This window comes from Leopardus geoffroyi, chromosome X (genome assembly GCF_018350155.1).
Source record: "Leopardus geoffroyi isolate Oge1 chromosome X, O.geoffroyi_Oge1_pat1.0, whole genome shotgun sequence".
NCBI classification, from domain to species: Eukaryota; Metazoa; Chordata; class Mammalia; order Carnivora; family Felidae; genus Leopardus; species Leopardus geoffroyi.
In genome coordinates this window covers 18,495,672-18,514,142 of record NC_059343.1, presented here as the reverse complement: position 1 = coordinate 18,514,142, position 18,471 = coordinate 18,495,672, and the positions used below count along the sequence as shown (strand labels likewise).

At 39.1% G+C, this 18,471-nt stretch overlaps 1 protein-coding gene across 2 annotated transcripts in view; it reads right to left on the bottom strand.

Annotated features, from left to right (window-relative positions):
* Positions 1-9,272: 9,272 nt before the first annotated feature.
* The window catches only part of PHEX (phosphate regulating endopeptidase homolog X-linked), a 226,497-nt gene continuing 217,298 nt past the window's right edge, over positions 9,273-18,471 (bottom strand). For both annotated transcript variants that reach the window (XM_045471829.1, XM_045471830.1), the window contains 2 exons: positions 15,147-15,223; positions 9,273-12,602 (listed from right to left, as the gene is read on the bottom strand). In XM_045471829.1, the coding sequence (XP_045327785.1) occupies positions 12,500-12,602; positions 15,147-15,223 (180 nt within the window). In that variant the 3' untranslated portion in view covers positions 9,273-12,499. The remainder of the gene's footprint in view (positions 12,603-15,146; positions 15,224-18,471) is intronic.

The window sequence follows — 18,471 nt, the reverse complement described above, 5'->3', positions numbered from 1 at the left end:
CCTTGACTTCTAATAGCACATACTAGTTTTACATACTTCTATGTTTCATATAAATGGAATCATGAAGTATGCTTTCTTTTGTGTTTGGTTTCTTTTGTTCAATATTATGTTTCTGATAAATACTTGATAAATACTTGTTGTTTGTTCATTCTTGTTATTGGACACTAATATTTTTTTAAGAGTTGAAAAATAACTTTATGTTCAAAAGAAAGTCAGTGTTTTGTCCATATTATCAATTTAGACTAACGGATCATTTCAGTATTTTCTTTTTTTTTTTTTTTTTTTTGATTTAACTTTTTTTTTTTTTTAAATTTACATCCAAATTAGTATGTAGTGAAACAATGATTTCAGTAGATTCCTTAATGCCCCTTACCCGTTTAGCCCATCCCCCTTCCCACAACCCCTCCAGCAACCCTCAGTTTGTTCTCCATATTTATGAGTCTCTTTTGTTTTGTCCCCCTCGCTGTTTTTATTTTTGTTTCCCTTCCCTTATGTTCATCTGTTTGTCTCTTAAAGTCCTCATATGAGTGAAGTCATATGATTTTTGTCTTTCTCTCACTAATTTCACTCAGCATAAGACCCTCCAGTTCCATCCATGTAGTTGCAAATGGCAAGATTTCATTCTTTTTGATTGCTGAGTAACACTCCACTGTATATATATATATACCACATCTTCTTTATCCTTTCATCCATCGATGGACATTTGGGCTCTTTCCATACTTTGGCTATTGTTGATAATGCTGCTATAAACATGGGGGTGCATGGTTAGTGGACACTAACATTCGATTATTTACTTGCTATACTGTTGATGGGCATCTGGATAGCTTCCAGTTTGGGATTATTACAAGTACTTCTATGAACATTTTTCTACATGCCTTTTGGTGAACGTATGTGTGCATTTCTATTGCATATACATTAGGTTGAGCAGTATGAAACTGCCAATATTTGACCATTTTCCACCTACTAAGATGGCAACTTAATACGTAGAGGTGGAGTGGCTGAGTCACAGGATATATGTCTATTTAGCCTTAGAAGATTTTGCCTAATAGTTTCCCAAAGTGGCCATGTCAATTTATTTTTTTTTTTTTTTTAATTTTTTTTTTTCAACGTTTATTTATTTTTGGGACAGAGAGAGACAGAGCATGACCGGGGGAGGGGCAGAGAGAGAGGGAGACACAGAATCGGAAACAGGCTCCAGGCTCTGAGCCATCAGCCCAGAGCCCGACGCGGGGCTCGAACTCACGGACCGCGAGATCGTGACCTGGCTGAAGTCGGACGCTTAACCGACTGCGCCACCCAGGGGCCCCGAATCATACCAGCAGTATATGAGAGTTCTGCCTGTCTAAATCCTTGTTATTTTAGCCATCCTACAGAGAGGACTATATAAATGAATCACAATGTGGTTTTAATTTGCATTTCCTTAATGACTAGTAAAGTTAAGCACCTTTTCATATATCTGTTAGCAATTTGGATATCCTCCTTCATGAACAAGTTCACATCATCCACACAATTTCCTATTGAGTTGTCTGCCTTACTCATTTCTTATTATTATTTTGATTTCACAGCTGAGGGCATTATAATTATTTCACTGCTTAGCTCTATAAATAGTTTTATCCCGTCCGGTTCCCAAAGAACTCTGCGTTCACCTCTATTCTATGATATACTACGCTGTTGAAATTGTTATTTGCCTATCTACTTTTCCTTGTGAATTGTTAAGTAATTTTTTAAATTGTTAAATAATTGGGAGATAAAACTCTTATTCATCATTTTATTCCCAGCTCTAGAATAGTATCTAGCAATTGGTTCAATAAATATTTATTCAGCTAACTAATATGCATTTAACATTGTATTCTTCCTAAATTTGTGTTAACTTTTTTTATATTCCTTTGTATAAAGTTCATCCCAGCAAGGCAAACTGTATGAGGTAGAATATTCTGCCTGTCTCCACTACTACTTAAATAAACAACTACAAATAATAAGCAATAAAAACCTCATATAATTGAAAAGAAAAAAATCAAGATCTTAATAGCTTAATGGGGAAAGGGTATTGGGTAATTGACATGTGGGTAATTTACATCAAGGGAAGTAAAAACCAAGAAGCTAATTAGTAAAATTAACCATTCACACTTTTATAAATTTGATAGATGTAAAATATTAGTATAGTTGAAATTAATAATACCTAGAGCTGATCACATTTTACTAAATGGGGCACCTTCTTATATTATTCTTCTTTATGCTTGATAATAATTATAGTTGTTGGCTTACCCATCTACCTCCTCCAATATACCAGAATTTTCTTACGGGCAGGACCCATTTCTGATCCAGTTCTGTTGTAAAATGGTGTATGTACCTTCATACACACAACCTTGTTAGCAAGCAATTTGACCAAGCAAATTCACTCTTAAGTATTAGTTCTAAGGAAAAATCAAGAAGAAAGAAAAAAACTACATATTATTTATCCCTATATTATTTACAATAGTTAAAAATGAAATCAATAATACATTTCTAACAATAAAGAAATGACTGAATAAAATATGCCACAGGAACTCTAAATATTATACTGCCATTAAAATGGAAGATTATGAAGCACCATGGATGTATGCCAATACTATTCAATGAAAAATCACGCATAATCATTATGCTCTGACTAGAATTATACCATATAATTATGCATGGATCCAGGGAGCAACATGGAAAAAAACCCATAAAAAGAAATCATTGGAAATTTTAAGGTACCAAAATTATGAAGGAGTTTTTTTTTTGCTTAAATTTTGTTATTAATGGTGTGGTCACTGCTTCCCCGGCAACTCTCCTGGACGTGGCCACCACGCTGCCTCCCGGATGACTGTTAACAGCCTCCTAACGGTCTTCCTGCTTCTTCCCTTGTTCATGGACAGTCCATTCTCGACACAGCCAGAAGCACCCTGGAAGTTACGAGTCAGATCTTGTCACTTTTCTGCTTAAAAGCCTCCATTGGCTTCCCACCTTGCACAGAGTGAAAACAAGACTTCCTACAATGGCCCACATGATCATCACCAATCTGAACGCCAGTTTTTATTCTGGCATCATCCTGTTCTACACTTTTCCTCTCCTCCCTCTGCTCCAGCCACACTAAACCTCTTTCTTCTTCCTCAACATCTAAGGGACGCTCCTGCCTGCATAGAGGTAAGTTTTATTTTATGCAGAAGCTAATCCTACTTTCTCATATTTATTTTAATAAAACAAGCAACATGAACATTGAGTATTTTCTATTTCTCCTAAAAACGTATAACTTAGTCTCCAAAGAATTCATTTGAGATGAAAGGAATGTATCTCTATCCACCTTCCGAAGTTGCCTAGGAATATGTCTAGGAGAAAGCTAGAGTGCGTTTGTCACAAATGCTCCAGAAAAAATTTTTACTTGTCAATAAGAGCAAGAAAGAAAGAAAGGAAAAGGATGGGGCAGGGGTGGAGAGGGGGAGGGGGGAAAAGGAAGGGAAGGAAACTGGCAAGTGCAGTTAGATCCAGGGTGGTGTAAGCTCGGTGAGGTGATGGAAGGTAAGGTGAGGGGCCCTAATTGTGGTAAGGTCACATGAAAGACATTTCAGGCAAAGCAGTAAAGGCCCTGAAACTGAGAAGGTAGGAGAAAGCTTAGAAAAGTTGAGAAATGGAAAGAAGACCAGTGTAACTAGGGATAAAGCAACAGAGACAATGGAGAAATGGAGAGCCAGGTCATGCAGGGCCTTTAGGTCAGCACGAGTTGTTTGCATTCTATTGTAAATGCTATGCAGAGATCAATGAAGAGTTTTACAACATAGGAACAACAATGCTGTTATGATAGTATTGTTTGTGAAGTTTGTGGTTAAGGTCACCAAAGCCCTGAATTAATCACAATGCAATATGACAGCGAGGACTGTGCCTCACGTGTGCTCGGTAATACTCAAATGATAGTTTGTCTTTCTTATTCTACAGCAAATATTATTTTGTATGTACCACCAATGCACCTGGGTGACAGAGCACCTTCATTATAGCTAGTACTTGTAGAGTAGTTTTAATATGCTCAATGCTTTAAAGTGATTTTGATTCAATGCTTACAATAAAAGCGAGGCACTCAGCTTTCGGTTCCTAAAGAAACATTTATGCTTAACAAGGCTCTTGATTGATTTCTTCCCAACAAGCTATGTGCATTAACTCCAACTGGCCTGCACTGAGCCTGTATGTGTGTGCAAATGAGAGTTGAAATGTGAATCTCCAGGGACTGAGCTTGGCCCTCATTGATAAGTAAAAATTTCCTCTGGAGCATTTGTGACAATGTACTAGATGTACTCCTAGACGTACTCCTAGGCAACTTTGGAAGGTGGACAGAGATACATTCCTTTCATCTCAAATGAATTCTCCATAGACTAAGTCATACGTCTTTAGGAGAAATGGAAAACATCCAATGTTCATGATGCTTGTTTTATTAAAATAACTATGAGAAAATAGGATTGGCTTCCACATAAAACAAAACCTCCCAATATTTAGCAGTTCAAAGGAAGCTTTAGACTCTTTAGTTATCAATATTGCTGGGTAAAGGCAATTATTCAGCATAGAACTCCATATATAGCAACATTTCTTCCAAAATAAATTTTTGTTATATTTTCCTATTAGAAAACAAAATGTAGACTTCCAGTTACTCGGGTATCAATCTACCCTTCCTCTGACAAAAAGGACTCTAAAAATATAAAAAAGGTATAAGCCCACATGGGCAAAAAAAAAAAAAAAAAAAAAGACCCTCTACTAAAAGCAACCTAAGGAAGCCTATTGAATACCACAGGCCTCAAGCCTTGGAAACTCCAAATAACAACAAATGTCAGTATCCATGATAGTGTTAAAAACAGGGTGAAAGTCTGTAGCTGAAGTCACACGCCCTCAACTACCCACAGGCAGGGTCACAAAGGTTTTGTTCTCTGGAGATAGCGACCAGTGGACATTCTGGTTTTGGAAGACTGAACAGACAGGACCCAGGCAGTCACAGGACTGAACACAGGTAAATTTAGGGGAAGTCTACCAACTGAAATGAGGGGATATCTCAGCCCAGAAATCCAGGGCTTCAGGTCACCAAAGCTAGATGTCTGCCTAAGGGAGTACTTGGGGATAAAATTGGATTCAAATCTGGCCTTGCTGCTTGCTAGCTGAATACAATCATGGCTAAGTCATTAACTTCTCAGTTCCCTTACCTATAAAATGGGGATAGTAGGTATCGGAATGATTGCAATGATCAGTAAATAAAAAATAAATAGGGGTGTCTGCGTGGCTCAGTCAGTTAAGTGTCCGACTCTTGGTTTCAGCTCAGGGCACAATCTCACAGTTTGTGGGTTTGAGCCCCACATAGGGCTCCATACTGACAGCTCGGAGCCTGCTTGGGATTCTTTCTCTCTCCATCTCTTTCTGTCCCTCCCCCGCTTGCCCTCGGTCTCTCTCAAAATAAATAAACAAAAAAACTTTTTTTGAAGACAATGAAGATAAATAAAGCATTTAGTGCATGCCTGGCACATGGTACATGCTCAATGAATGGCAGCTAGCATTATCAGTGAAGAGCAGATTGTAGAGAGCTTTCTGGAGGACTCCAGATGGAACTACCATCAAGTACAAATACCCGTAAAGTGACTCCTTCCTTCATGTTATTTTCTAACAGATGACTCTGGAACATAATCTGCATTCTTCAGTACATCACAAGACAAAATCATGTTTGTGAACACTGTTCCATATGCCCCGGACAGCATCAGAGAATGCGCCTGGAAGTCAGATAAAACTGACTGCATTCCTGGCTCCTCTAATTGCTAATGTGGTCTTGGTGAGTAATGCAAGTATTCCTCACCTGTGAAGTAGAAACAGTAACAAGTCTTCGCAAGAGGGTCGTGAGGATTGGCTGTGATGCACCTCAGACTCTACCAGAGTGCCTAGGAGAGGGTGAGTCTCAAGAAATAGAAGCCATTTTCATCACAATCATTATGAGGCCAAAAAAAAAAATCACTTATAAATGTCAGTTGAAAATCTGGTCAATTTTAGGGGCACCTGGGTGGCTCAGTTGGTTAAGCATCCAACTTCAGCTCAGGTCATGATCTCACGGTTCATGGGTTCGAGCCCCACATCGGCTCCGTGCTGACAGCTTGGAGCCTGAAACCTGTTTCGAATTCTGTGTCTCCCTCTCTCTCTGCCCCTCCACCACTCACATTCTGTCTGTCAAAAATAAACAAACATTTTAAAAAATCTGGTCAATTGTAAAATAAATTTGCTCTGGGCTTATTTTTCATTCATCAATGTCAAAGGGGTGGGAGGGCTGTGTGACAATAACCAAGCTACTGATACCACTGACTTCTAAATCAATTTGGAAATTGACAGCATATGCCTAAATGGTAAACTACACGTGTGTTATTGCATAGTACATCTGCAGACATTTCAGCCCAACTGCCAGCATAAATGATACTTAATATTTTAGGTAGCTTTTACACATGGGATTTAAACTTAATCGTTTAGTTCTTCTTCCTCCATAAAATGGAGTCTCAAGCCAGAATTAATTCAGACAGTACTTCTGTGGCTTGTACCTGGACGCTCATCTTTGTTTCTTGGACTATGAGCATCAATTTATCTTTCAAGTGGAGAAAACAAAAACAAGAATATGATGAGTAATTTCTTATCTCATAATGGAGAAGTTAAAAACAATTTTCATATAAATTCTCTAAAAATACTAAAAGATATAGCACAATATTTCATAGGATATTTTATTTACTGTCTCAATGGACATATTTTAAAAGGTTAGAACATATTGTATATGTACGGCATAGCCACAGAACCTTATATTCAGTTATCTGCCTAATTGAGGCAATTAACAAAATACACATTCAAATGAAACATGTATCTAAACCATTTAGAAATCATTAAAATTATAGATCAGGTTCTCTTTCACTGATCACAAATTATGGTAATGCTTTTGTGGTACTCATTTCCGAGCTCACTTTGGTGTGTTTATTAAAGCCCAGTATTGTCAGATCACAGGGAGTACCTCCTTTTCATTTGGCTATCTCCAATTCTAAAGGGGATTAAATTATCCAATTAAGCTGTTAATTAAAAAGACTCCTACAGAATAAACTGCAGGCTACCAATGGCATTTTAAAATTGTCATTGTGTTTGCCCCAAAGCACTTTCCCCAAATTCAGAAGACCTCAAAGTTACTGTCCCATATTTCACTTTAGAAGATGTGGCTGGGATTGACAGCTGATAGCCAAACCCACTTCCTCTCCTTTCTGGACGCGCAGCTAGACTATATGTCCCAGACTCCCCTGCAGTTAGGTTTGCCACATGACTGAGCTCTAGCCAATGGAATATGAGCAGAAGTGACACAGATAATTTCTGAACCAGACCAAACCTTCCAGTCAATATCTTCCATGGCCTCTTCTCCACCAGCTTCTTGTAAGATCAACATGCATTCAATCATGGTGAAAATGGCTGAATCGCAACATGGAAGGAACCCAAGTCCCTAAATCACCAACTGGAAGAGAGAGGCTCAATGACCATCAACACCTATTCTGTATGAAACGAAAACAGGAAATCAACTTAAATTGGCTTAACCTATTAAGATAATCTGTTTCAACAGCAAGTGTGATCTTAATTAGAAAAAGAACTGGGGGCACCACCTGGGTGGCTCAATCGGTGGAGGGTCCGACTTCGGCTCAGGTCATGATCTCGCAGTTCGTGGGTTCGAGCCCCGCATCAGGCTCCGTGCTGACTGCTTGCTCAGAGCCTGGAGCCTGCTTCAGATTCTGTGTCTCCTTCTTTGTGTGCCCCTCCCCCGCTCACGCTTTGTCTCACTCTGTTTCTCAAAAATAAATAAATGTAAAAAAAAAATTTTTTTTAAGAAAAAGAACTGAACTTGAGGGACACGCAAATAACTTAAACCTAATTGGTAACATTTGCCTCCTTCAAGTTTTGAGCAGGTCCACTTATATATCTAACAAATGAATCACACTCAATACTTGTTAGGGATCTTATAAAATCTATCATACAGACCATAGCACAAAAAATTCTAGACTCTTTGCTTCCATTCCCCTAAAGCCTCTCCTTCCTGCCCATGCTCCAGAGATAACTCATAAACTGTCACTTCTATGCATCTTTCCTTCCACCACTACCCTATACACAAGAATTCTTATTTGGAGGGTCAGCTCAGAAACTAGTGTAAACTCTCTTAAGAGAGGCACTAATAGGCCATGCTCAGCCACTTATTACCCATGAGCTCTGTATCCTGTCTGCTCTCTCCTGTACATAGTCCCTATGGCACACCTACTACAAACCAGTACTTTTCTTAGAACCAATCAGTGCCAGAAAGATGATTAAAATTATAAACAGGGGGCTCTATTTGCACTGCCAACATAACCTCAAATATGCGCCGATAGAGAAGTTAGTCTGAATTCTATGATATGCCTCTGGATTTGTCTGGACTCAGGCAAAGCAGACAGGCTTGCATTGTCCAAAGGTCGCCAGGGGCTATAAAATACCAGGCATTGCCAGTTCTCTGGCGTGCATGGGGCGAAGAGGCTCCAGTAGCATGAGGGTAGTTATCGTGGAGAGCTACAGCCACTTAGAAAAAAAGCAGACTGAAGGTGACGTTAGGGTGCCCAGGAAAAGGGAGCTTCTGGGATTTGGGCAGAGAGAGCACTGACAGCATCCACCAGAGGAGAGTTGAGCAATTCCTTCTCTGTGCACCAAACCAGAACCTAATGTCCTTGAATATCACCACACTTGTCACAAAGCAGGGTGATTCTAACAGTGTACACACCTGTCTCCCATGTAAGACCAGACTTCAGCGAGGCCAGGGACAGCATATCATCTGCCCAAATACAGCTAGTTGTGTGATGTAAACAAAACCGGTGTTCACTTATGGTGTGTTGAATGAGTGACAGGTGACAGCACATACAGACTCTGGTCTGATGGCATCATCACTTTAGTAAGATCAGCCCTATCATGGTTGATCATTCCCTCAGAAGCCTCTCCTTTCCTCAATGGAAATATTATTGCATAAGCAATAAACCACATCTGCTGGCTTATATTCTAAAAGAAAATACAATGACCACCTCGTAAATCTCTCAGTGTCTACAAAGTTACTGCATTCAAATCCTACTTTCCTAGACCAAGAAACGTAGTCTACTAGAGCACTTTGCATACTTCTGGGGCAAATAGTATTGTCTAAAACACAACTAAGTATGTTAACAGATACAATAGATTATAAGTTTTTTAAAAAAATAGAGGAAACAGAAAATCTTCAACTTTTTATTGTCCTTAAAATGATCGTTCACATTGTTTTACAAGTCAGAGAAGAAAATACAATGACCATTTAGATATAAAATGCATAATCCAAGAATACCTTCCTTCAAACCAGCAGGGGCACTGCCACTGGTGAGGAAAATGTTGCTGCATGAAACAATCATGTATTCTTCATTAGCTTACTAGGCAATTGAAACATTATGTTAGAAATATCAAGGAAGAAGCCCCATCAAATGCTAAGCGACTGCACAAATACTGAGAGAATAAATGTATTTAGAAATGGGGTCATCTAAGGGATGAAGGTTAATGCAGAGGTCAGCTGCCCAAAGAACAAAGACTCTGCCTTTCCTGATCCTGGGATACTTGACAAGCAATTTCAAACCTCTCTCCACTTCTCTGGCACGAGCATAGCCTGTGCAGCAAGCCGGCATTCCTCGTTGCTTCTTAGCGATGCTCCAGGGCTAAATAAGACAAAATTTATGTGCTATGCTTTAAGCTCCATTGAGGAAAGGCACTGAATAAACTTCAGGATAATTTATGAATCCGAGCTTGCATTAGTCATGTCCAAGTCTGTCTCATAAAAGGAAAAACTGGAAATAGGAGGCCAATGCTGTATGGTTGGTTGAAAAGCTCAACAAACTTTAGGCAATGGTGATAAGCTCAAGTAATACCACTTTATTTATACAAAATCCTCGACTATTCCGGGAGAATTTCCCAAAACTCCTTCCAACACGCAGACAATAGTTCACTGGTAGAACATCTGGTATATGAATCAGGAAAGTCTGTTATGGCAGTCCTAGTATGTGATCCAATATCTAATTTCCTTTTAATTTACCATAATTATTTTTGTAAAACTTGATGGCTCAGCTCCAATGGATATGCTTAGCAAGGATTGCCCAAATCCTGTCTTCTCTTCATAATCACATTCTGACGCCAACTTCTCCCTACTTTTTTTTTTTTTTACCTTTCTTTCCAGTTGGGTTTTCCCTTCTTCCCTCTAGCACTTAATCAGTGTCTGCTTCCTTTAGCAACCTGTATTGAAGAGAAGTAACAAGAGTATAATCGAAAATTTAAACTTGAGCATGTATGTGGAAATCCAATCCTACCAGAAAACTGTTGTAGCTTGTAGCAATGACTTGGTACTCCTGCTTTGGGTTTATCTTGTTTTAATAATGGCCCTCATATCTACAACTTTCAGTATAACTGAGTTACAGCACATAAAGTTAATCAGGACAAAGTAGCCACATCATTTAGAAACTATAGGGCCCAAACCGATCACTAACTAGTCTTCCTCAACTGACAACTGACTGCATGATTCCCACTTCCAAAGTCATAATTCTAGTCACTTTCTCTGACCTGCAGGAATGTGTTTATTGGGAGTTTAAAAAGAGAAATCTAGAAGGAAAATGCTATTCATACCAGCATAACAAACCTCGGTGGCTTCTAAATGTCCAAGGAGGGGGATAAAACAAGGAGTATCTTGTATGTCTAAAGCAAATCAGAATGGCTCCCCCAGAGAAAACGCCTGTACACTTCCAGCACCCCTAACCTAACAGCACTTGTTTTTAAAAATAAGTCACATTAAGGTCACATTAAGCCTTGGTTAAGAGGAGGAAAAGGTAGCTGCCCTTCCAAAGTTTATTCATTTAGAGAGGAACAAATCAAGGGGAAAATCACTGTCCTCTGACTAACAACACAGGTAATTGTGTTCCTCATGGTGGTGCCCCTGCATTTTTGTCCCTTTGGAAGTTCCCATGTTTACAAAAGGACATGGCACACACGTACATTTAAAATAAAAAAAAGAAGGAAAATAAATCACAGGGATGCAAAATGGTCTCCCACGGTTAGTCTGAGTTTGTCATTCTGCTTCTGAGATTTTTCCTTGTGGCCTACTTAACGCCAAACCACATACACAATGAATAATGTAAAGGGAGGATGGCTATTTTAAGAAACTGGAAATACCAGGTAACCACTGTAAGGCCATTAAGATTTTCCCCTACACACGCTAAAAAGACATGGAGGGGTTCACCCTAAAGGATAAAGTTCTGAGGCTCAAAAACCCAGCACTGCTCTTCCTTACAGACTCTTTAGAAGACTTGGACAGAAAAAATTATCTTCCTTTGGACATGTGAGGAATTTTTAAATCAATCAATAGAGTTTAAAATATCTCCAATCAAGAAATTTTTCAAAACGCTTTTTTCAAAGAGAGGTCATGTTAATTGAGCCAAAAGAGAAGTGGTATCTGGTCGCCTGCACTAAAGGGGGAATGGAAGCCATACATTCTTACTGGAGAATTAGAAAATCATTTTCTCAGTGCCTGCTCATTTCAGAAACAGAAGAATGCACATACATAAGGGTAACAAGATAAACAGGAATTGGACTGAAGAAGTGCCCAGCACACAGACATCATCACTGAGGTTTAGGCAGAATAGATCCAATTTTGGAGATTTCATCTCCTAGTGAGTAGGAGTTTTGACTTCTTCTGGGCCTTAAAAACACATCGATTTTTCTTTTTTCTATTTGAGAAACTGAAATCCTTTCTCAAGTAGCCTTTTCGCCAGCTCTGTTCATGCCGAGTTGAACGGGGCAATCAGCTACGTCAGACAGAAGCTGTGAGAGGCATTTGCAACCCAACAGACCTCAAAGATGAAGGCAAAAATTTCATCAAAAATTGTAAAATGAAGCTCCAACATATTTCTAACCTAACAACCATAGTTAATAAATGCTATGAATGCTAATACATAAAATCTAGTACTGCATTCTACAGAGCAGTAAGACCAACCAGGTATCCAGGAACATGTCCTCATCATGGAGGGTTACAAAATGCATAGACTGAATTTCTTTTCTGGATACATTCTACTTAGGCTCTCTGCAAACCTGTAGATTAAAATAGTGTGTACCACTTAGCTGTTTACACTAAAATGGACAAAAGCAACAATTCAGCAGATAATATTTTAACACAAGTAGCCTAGGGATTTATTTTATTTTATTTTTTGGTTTGGTTTTCTAAAGAAACATACTTGGTTCACTTCTTCTATTCCCTTTTTTTAAGCCCTACAATTTGAATACTGTTCACATCCAAGCAACACCCAAATAATGAAGATGCATTAAAAATAGGAGTCTTCAGGGGAACAGAGGCCGAAAGCGGTGGCGATGAGTGTTCGGTGTGGCCCCTCCTGGCGCTATACGGCTCCCAGGATGGCCTACACCAGCGGCCTGGCTACCAGAGTCGGCAGGAGTCCACGCCTCTGTTCATCGTAGAATTGGATGGACAGTTAAAGGCTTTCTGGAACTCTTCAAAGTTGCTAATTGCACCATTGACCCTGGAAAAGATATGTCACACAGTCCATGTTATTCACTTCTTCCATATCAGTAGGTTCTGGATACAACTGCAGCAGCCATACTGCTCTCAGAGATGTTGCATTCATCTCAGCTGTTTATGGGAGAGACAAATGAAGCCCCAAATGGAGAAGTAAAATTCCAAAGAAATTAACAGAGCTGAGGCTAGAACCAGCACCTCCTGAATGCCAGGCACATGCTCTTACGAATCTTCCCAATACCCTCAAATTTCTATAAACTGTAGGGTTTGCAATTCCTATAAATTGTATATACATACAACTGTATAGCCCTATAAATTTATAGACTCCTAGAAATTTAAGGATGTACCAGAAATACTTAGCTTTTCTATTTTTTCCCACTTTTTATGGAAGGTATAACTGATACAAAGTAAAATGTAAAGCTTACCAATTTTGTTCACGTATATATACCCATGTTACTACCACCCAGAGTATTTCCAGCACCTAGAAGGCTCCACTGTGTGCCCTACAAGTAGAACGTCCAAGGAAAACTACTAGTCTGACCTCTATCACCACAGATTCATTTTGCTTGTTTCTGAACTTCATATGAATGGAATCACACAATATGCACTCTTTTGTTCCTGACTTCTTTCACTCAATATTATGTCTGCAAGATTCATCCATGTTCTTACTATCTATAAACTATCTTTAAAGACTTCATTCAATCTACAAAAAATGCTTTCCTTAATTCCTATTATGTTTGAAGGTTCATATTTACCTAGAATCTGGTCGAGGTAACAAACTAATGAATGGTGTCTACCTGTTATTGATGAGTAATGTCTTACTGAAGTTAGTTCCAAAATCTGGTGTTCTTGCAAGTTCTCTGACTGCAGTAAAGACTGTGGATTCCTACTCAGCACTTTCATTTTAACTGCCTTACGGCAGAGGTATTTCCATCATGTGATTTCTGCTGTACTCAAAATCTATAGTTACCGCAGACATCACTAACAAGCCAGCAAAAAATGCCCCCTCATCTATTTCTTACTCAACTCCATGTTCAAAGGGTTGACTAGAGACTCAGCTTTCTCAGTTATTAACTATTTCTTCCCTAATGACTTTGTTACCTATGGGCATTTGAATGAATATATTGGCCTGTATCCAAACTTCTTGTTTCAGCTGGGATGTATGGGTAGGAATGCATATTTCATAGTGTGATTCACCCTGGGCAAATGTTAAAAAGAGAATTTAGCTGATAATTAGTAAGTATACTCTGCAAATTATCAGCTAAAATCCAACGTTACCAGCAACTAGTTACTAAAAGGAAATTAGTTTCTACAATCTTATCTGTTAAGTAATTAATCTACTGTGTGGCTTCCTTTGTACCATTCGCCAGTGGGAGAATATTTTAGTCCATTAGAGAGTGTCAGCATTTTTGACAGTTTAGCCCAGTGGGGGAGAATTTCTAATACAGTGATTAGATTTTTATGCTACTGGGTAATTTATAGTCAATTCCTGAAACATTTCTAAAGCAAACTTTTAGGAATAAGATTTTTAAATACAGGAGAAATTTTAGGCAATTTTCCTGCACTGTGCTGATGGAGTCACTTAAACATCAAGCAAAGATATCCAGATATATGACATGTTCTAGGCAAAGACTCAATAAAAATTATTATGGTTTCTTGGATTTCCCATTATAATTCTCTGACCCCAACTACAGAAAAGCTCCCTCAAACTGTGCAAGAAACCTAGCACAGGGTAAGTATACTAACTTTATTTTTTCTTATTATTTTTTGTATATTCTGACAAATAAGATTGTAATTCATAATCCTCTTCCCTTCACGTGAAGTAATTGTTTTCAAAAAATGATTCAAACTAAAAGCCAAAATGTAGAGCTTTGACTTTAGATATGAATTCTAATAGCTAAACACCACCATACATCCTCTTTTGTGTTCAGAGCTATTCAGAAAGTGGGCATTCATTCATGTCTGCCGGTTGACTGCATGAAAGAACAAGAGGCATTAAACAGGATAACCTAGGACACAAAATAAACCAGAGCTCTACGTGTTTTAAGGCACATAAACTCTCATCCTTGCCTAAGGAGAAAGACATTTTCTGGCCCAGACAAAAAAAAGTAGGGGGCTGGATAAGTCAAATATTCCAGTTTACTGAGCACCCATGGTGCTTTTGGCACCTGTGGATTGGTACCTTTCAAAACCTGGAAGATAACAAATGGGAATTAATACTAAAGCTATGAATTGGATTCTAAATTATCTTTGGAGTCTTGTACTATCTCACAGATCTCGATACAGCACTAGACTAGAGGTATGAGTAAATGCCTACTACAGAAATTTTTTTTGCAAGTATTCTGACTAAACTAGCTTCCTATTAATGAAAGAAAAGATGCTCAGTTCTGTTTGGCCAGATATCCCTGTCTGCAAAATGGAGATATCGCTGTTCACAATAAGGGCTTTTGTTCAGATCTCCTATGTGGTACAGCACTGGGATGGCTGAGTTGGGGAGGAGGTGGGAGATGCACAATTAAAAATTAGGACCACCGATTTGCCCATTTACCTAAACTGAGGGGGACTGTGAGCACCAATTTGGACTTGTTCTCGGGCAGCTTCTGGTCTGTAGGAATTGCACCTCACCTAAAAGAGAAGAGAATCCCAGTAATTATGTTTCCATTCCGATTACACATTGCCTACCACCTTACCTGCTCCAAATTATACTGAAGAGTAATTTTAGACTCAGTGGATGACAAACAGTTTTAGTAGATCAGATAAAACCTTCATCAGGAGTAACATCCATTATTCTAATCCCCAGAGTAGAAGGTTTGATTGTTGTGCATAACTCCACAACTTGAGTAAGTTAGGAAGGTTTCTAGACAAATCTCTTTAATGTTTATTTATCTTTTTTTTTTTGATAGAGAGAGAGAGCACAAGCAGGAGTGGGACAGAGAGAGGGGGGACAGAGGATCCGAAGCGGGCTCCATGCTGATAGCAGCGTGCCCGATGGGGGCTCGAACTCACGAACTGTGAGATCATGACCTGAGCCGAAATCAAGAGTCAGACACTTAACCAACTGAGCCACTCAGGCGCCCCTCTAGACAAATTTCTTAAATCAAGAGAATAGTGTATAAGCCTAGAAATCAACCAATGTATTAACTCAAATAATATAATGCTTGGAATAGCCCTTATCAAATTCCACCGTACTCATTCGAACAGGAAAAAAAAAAAATCAGTCAATCATCCCTTATTGAGTATGGTCATGAGAAGTTAGTATTTTGCACCCTAAGTGCGTTGCTTGCCTTACCCCTAGTCAGGGCCTCAGATAGGAAGAGATTTCTTCATGGACTTTGAAGTTAGGCAAAGCTAATGTGACTTGCTCTGACCAACCACATGCAAGCAGAGGTGACAGATGTCACATCCTTGTGGAAGCTTTAAAAACCCAGTGCAAGTTTTTAAGAGTCTTAAGAATAATTTAAGATGCTGCATTAAGATCCAGTGGACATTTCCTCATCTCTCTTTCCTACCCCGATGCTGAACATGTGAGCGTGTGTTGAGATAAAGATTCCAAAACCCTGGTCCTTGAGTAATAACTAGGAGCAGAGTCCCACTTTGAACCCCCACTTTCACATGGGACGTGGAGCAGGAACACAAAAGAAAGTGTCTTTGTACTGTTTGTTCCTGCACCATAACCTACTTAATCCTGACTTGAAGTTTGTCTGGAAACATGATATAGCCTTGAAGTATGAAAAGAACTAGGAGACATGAAATGATGCGGGGAAAATGGAAGCAAAGACATATTTGAGAGAAAAGAAAAAGCGAGACATTGAGCAGGGATAATGTGTGGTGGATAACGGGCAGCAGTGGGAGGCCAGCAGGGAGAGAGGATGGTGCCGGATTTCTGAAGTCTTGAGCAACAGGCCAAGGGTTTAAACTGTATTTAAACACTGTTTGTGAGCAGGAAAATGACAAAATCATATTTGTAAAAGAATTATCTGGCAGGGGTGCATAGCAGGAGGAGGAAATTAGAGACTAGTTCCAAGAGTATTTATGGGCCTCAGGAAGGTTCCCAATGAGTGGCCACTAAGTAAGTAGAAACAGGAATGAAGAAAAGTAGAAAGATAAAGAGAATGTCTAAGAAAAGAATTAACAGGTCACAGAAAGTACAAGGATACAGGAAGCAGGAAAGGTGATATGATGCTATTGCTTTTGATGAAGATAAACCATCTGAACATGACTGTGAAGATGCTTTTGTAATGTGATTCCTTAATTTCCTCAGAAGTTAGTTGAGATGAAGTTGTTTCTGGCATTCTCTATTACCTCATTTTTTCTTGTTCTGTTTCTTCTTATATTCTTACATTATTATACAGCATTGTTATAGTATTGTCTTTGCTTCATAAATCATTTAAGAGGCTTCTGAAAACACATTATGGTTGTTACTGTTTTCCAAGTATCTTCTCAGGAGGGAAAATAACTTTACTCCCTATAAGCAGACTTATTCCAATGTGCAAAGGCTGAAAATCTCCTCCTTCTGCCAGTAGGAATACCTCCAAGATAGTAACATAAAGTAGCTTTCCATTTTTCCCTAAATCTCTTTAGTTTAAAATAAATCAGATATGCTTTGGAATTTTATTTGAAGACATTTCAAAATTATGAAGATAATATTACTACCAGTTGGTTTACCTTACATCCAAAAAGATATTGTGGACTAGGATGTAACTAAGATGGACTTTAAGTAAGTAAGAACCAATGGACACTGTACTGTGTCCTCGAGATCAAAGGTCAGCAAACTTTTTTCTGTAAAAGGGCAGACATTAAATGGTTTAGGTCTTGCAGACCATAAGGTCTCTGCTTCAACTACTCAGTTTGGCCACAGTAACACAAAACCAGCCACCCACAACACATAAAGGAAAGAGCATGGCTGTTTTCTAATAAAACAGTTTTTACAAAAATGGACAGCAGGCCATAATTGGCCCATGGGTCCAAGTTTGCCAACCCCTGCTCTAGAAATTTCTAACTACATTGTGTGTGCTTATTTGAGATATCTGACCCAGCACTGACCCCAAAGAAGTCTCTTTAATGGAACTGCTACTTAGTCTTACCTTTTATGAACAATTCATCTAAAAATGTCAAGCATCTTCAACATACCCAGCATCTTTGCTGGGTGCTATGGAGATACATAAGAAATATAAGGACCCAGGGGTGCCTGGGTGGCTCAGTCGCTTAAGTGTCTGACTTTGGCTCAGGTCATGATCTCCAGTTCGTGGGTTCAAGCCCTGCGTCAGACTCTGTGCTGACAGCCTGGAGCCTGCTTTGGATTCTGTGTCTCCCTCTCTGCCCCTGCCCCACTCATGCTCTGTCTCTCTCTCAAAAAAAAGGTTTTTTTCAAAGAAATATAAGGATCCAGAAGATTAGCTATGGATATAAAACTAAAAGTCTTCAACAGTTTGAGAACAATTAAGGACTCAACTGCATAGTAATGAAGGGAATGTAATGTAAAGGAGTTGGAGATTCAAAAAAGAGAGAGAGAGAGTACTGGAGTCCTAGGGAAGTCTGTGGAAAATTTGGAGGAGGTAGAACTCAACGTGGATCCTGAACAATAAAGATGAGACTGAATAATCTCAGGGGGAGGAGTATGAAGAGGGTCACATCATAGAAGGAAAATCAAAAGCAAAGCCACACAGTCAGTAATGGGCATAACAGTGTGGGTTGGAAGTGAGGACACCTGCCTGGCTAAGGGTAAGTCTAGGAGAGTTGCAGGAACTCAGAACTGGTTGGGTACAATTGAGTAAGACTGAACAGAACTATGAAAGCCAGCTGGACGTGTTTGGCTTTGATGTGGCAGGCACTTGGGAGCCACTGCAGTTCCTTCAGCAGGTCCGTAATGAAAT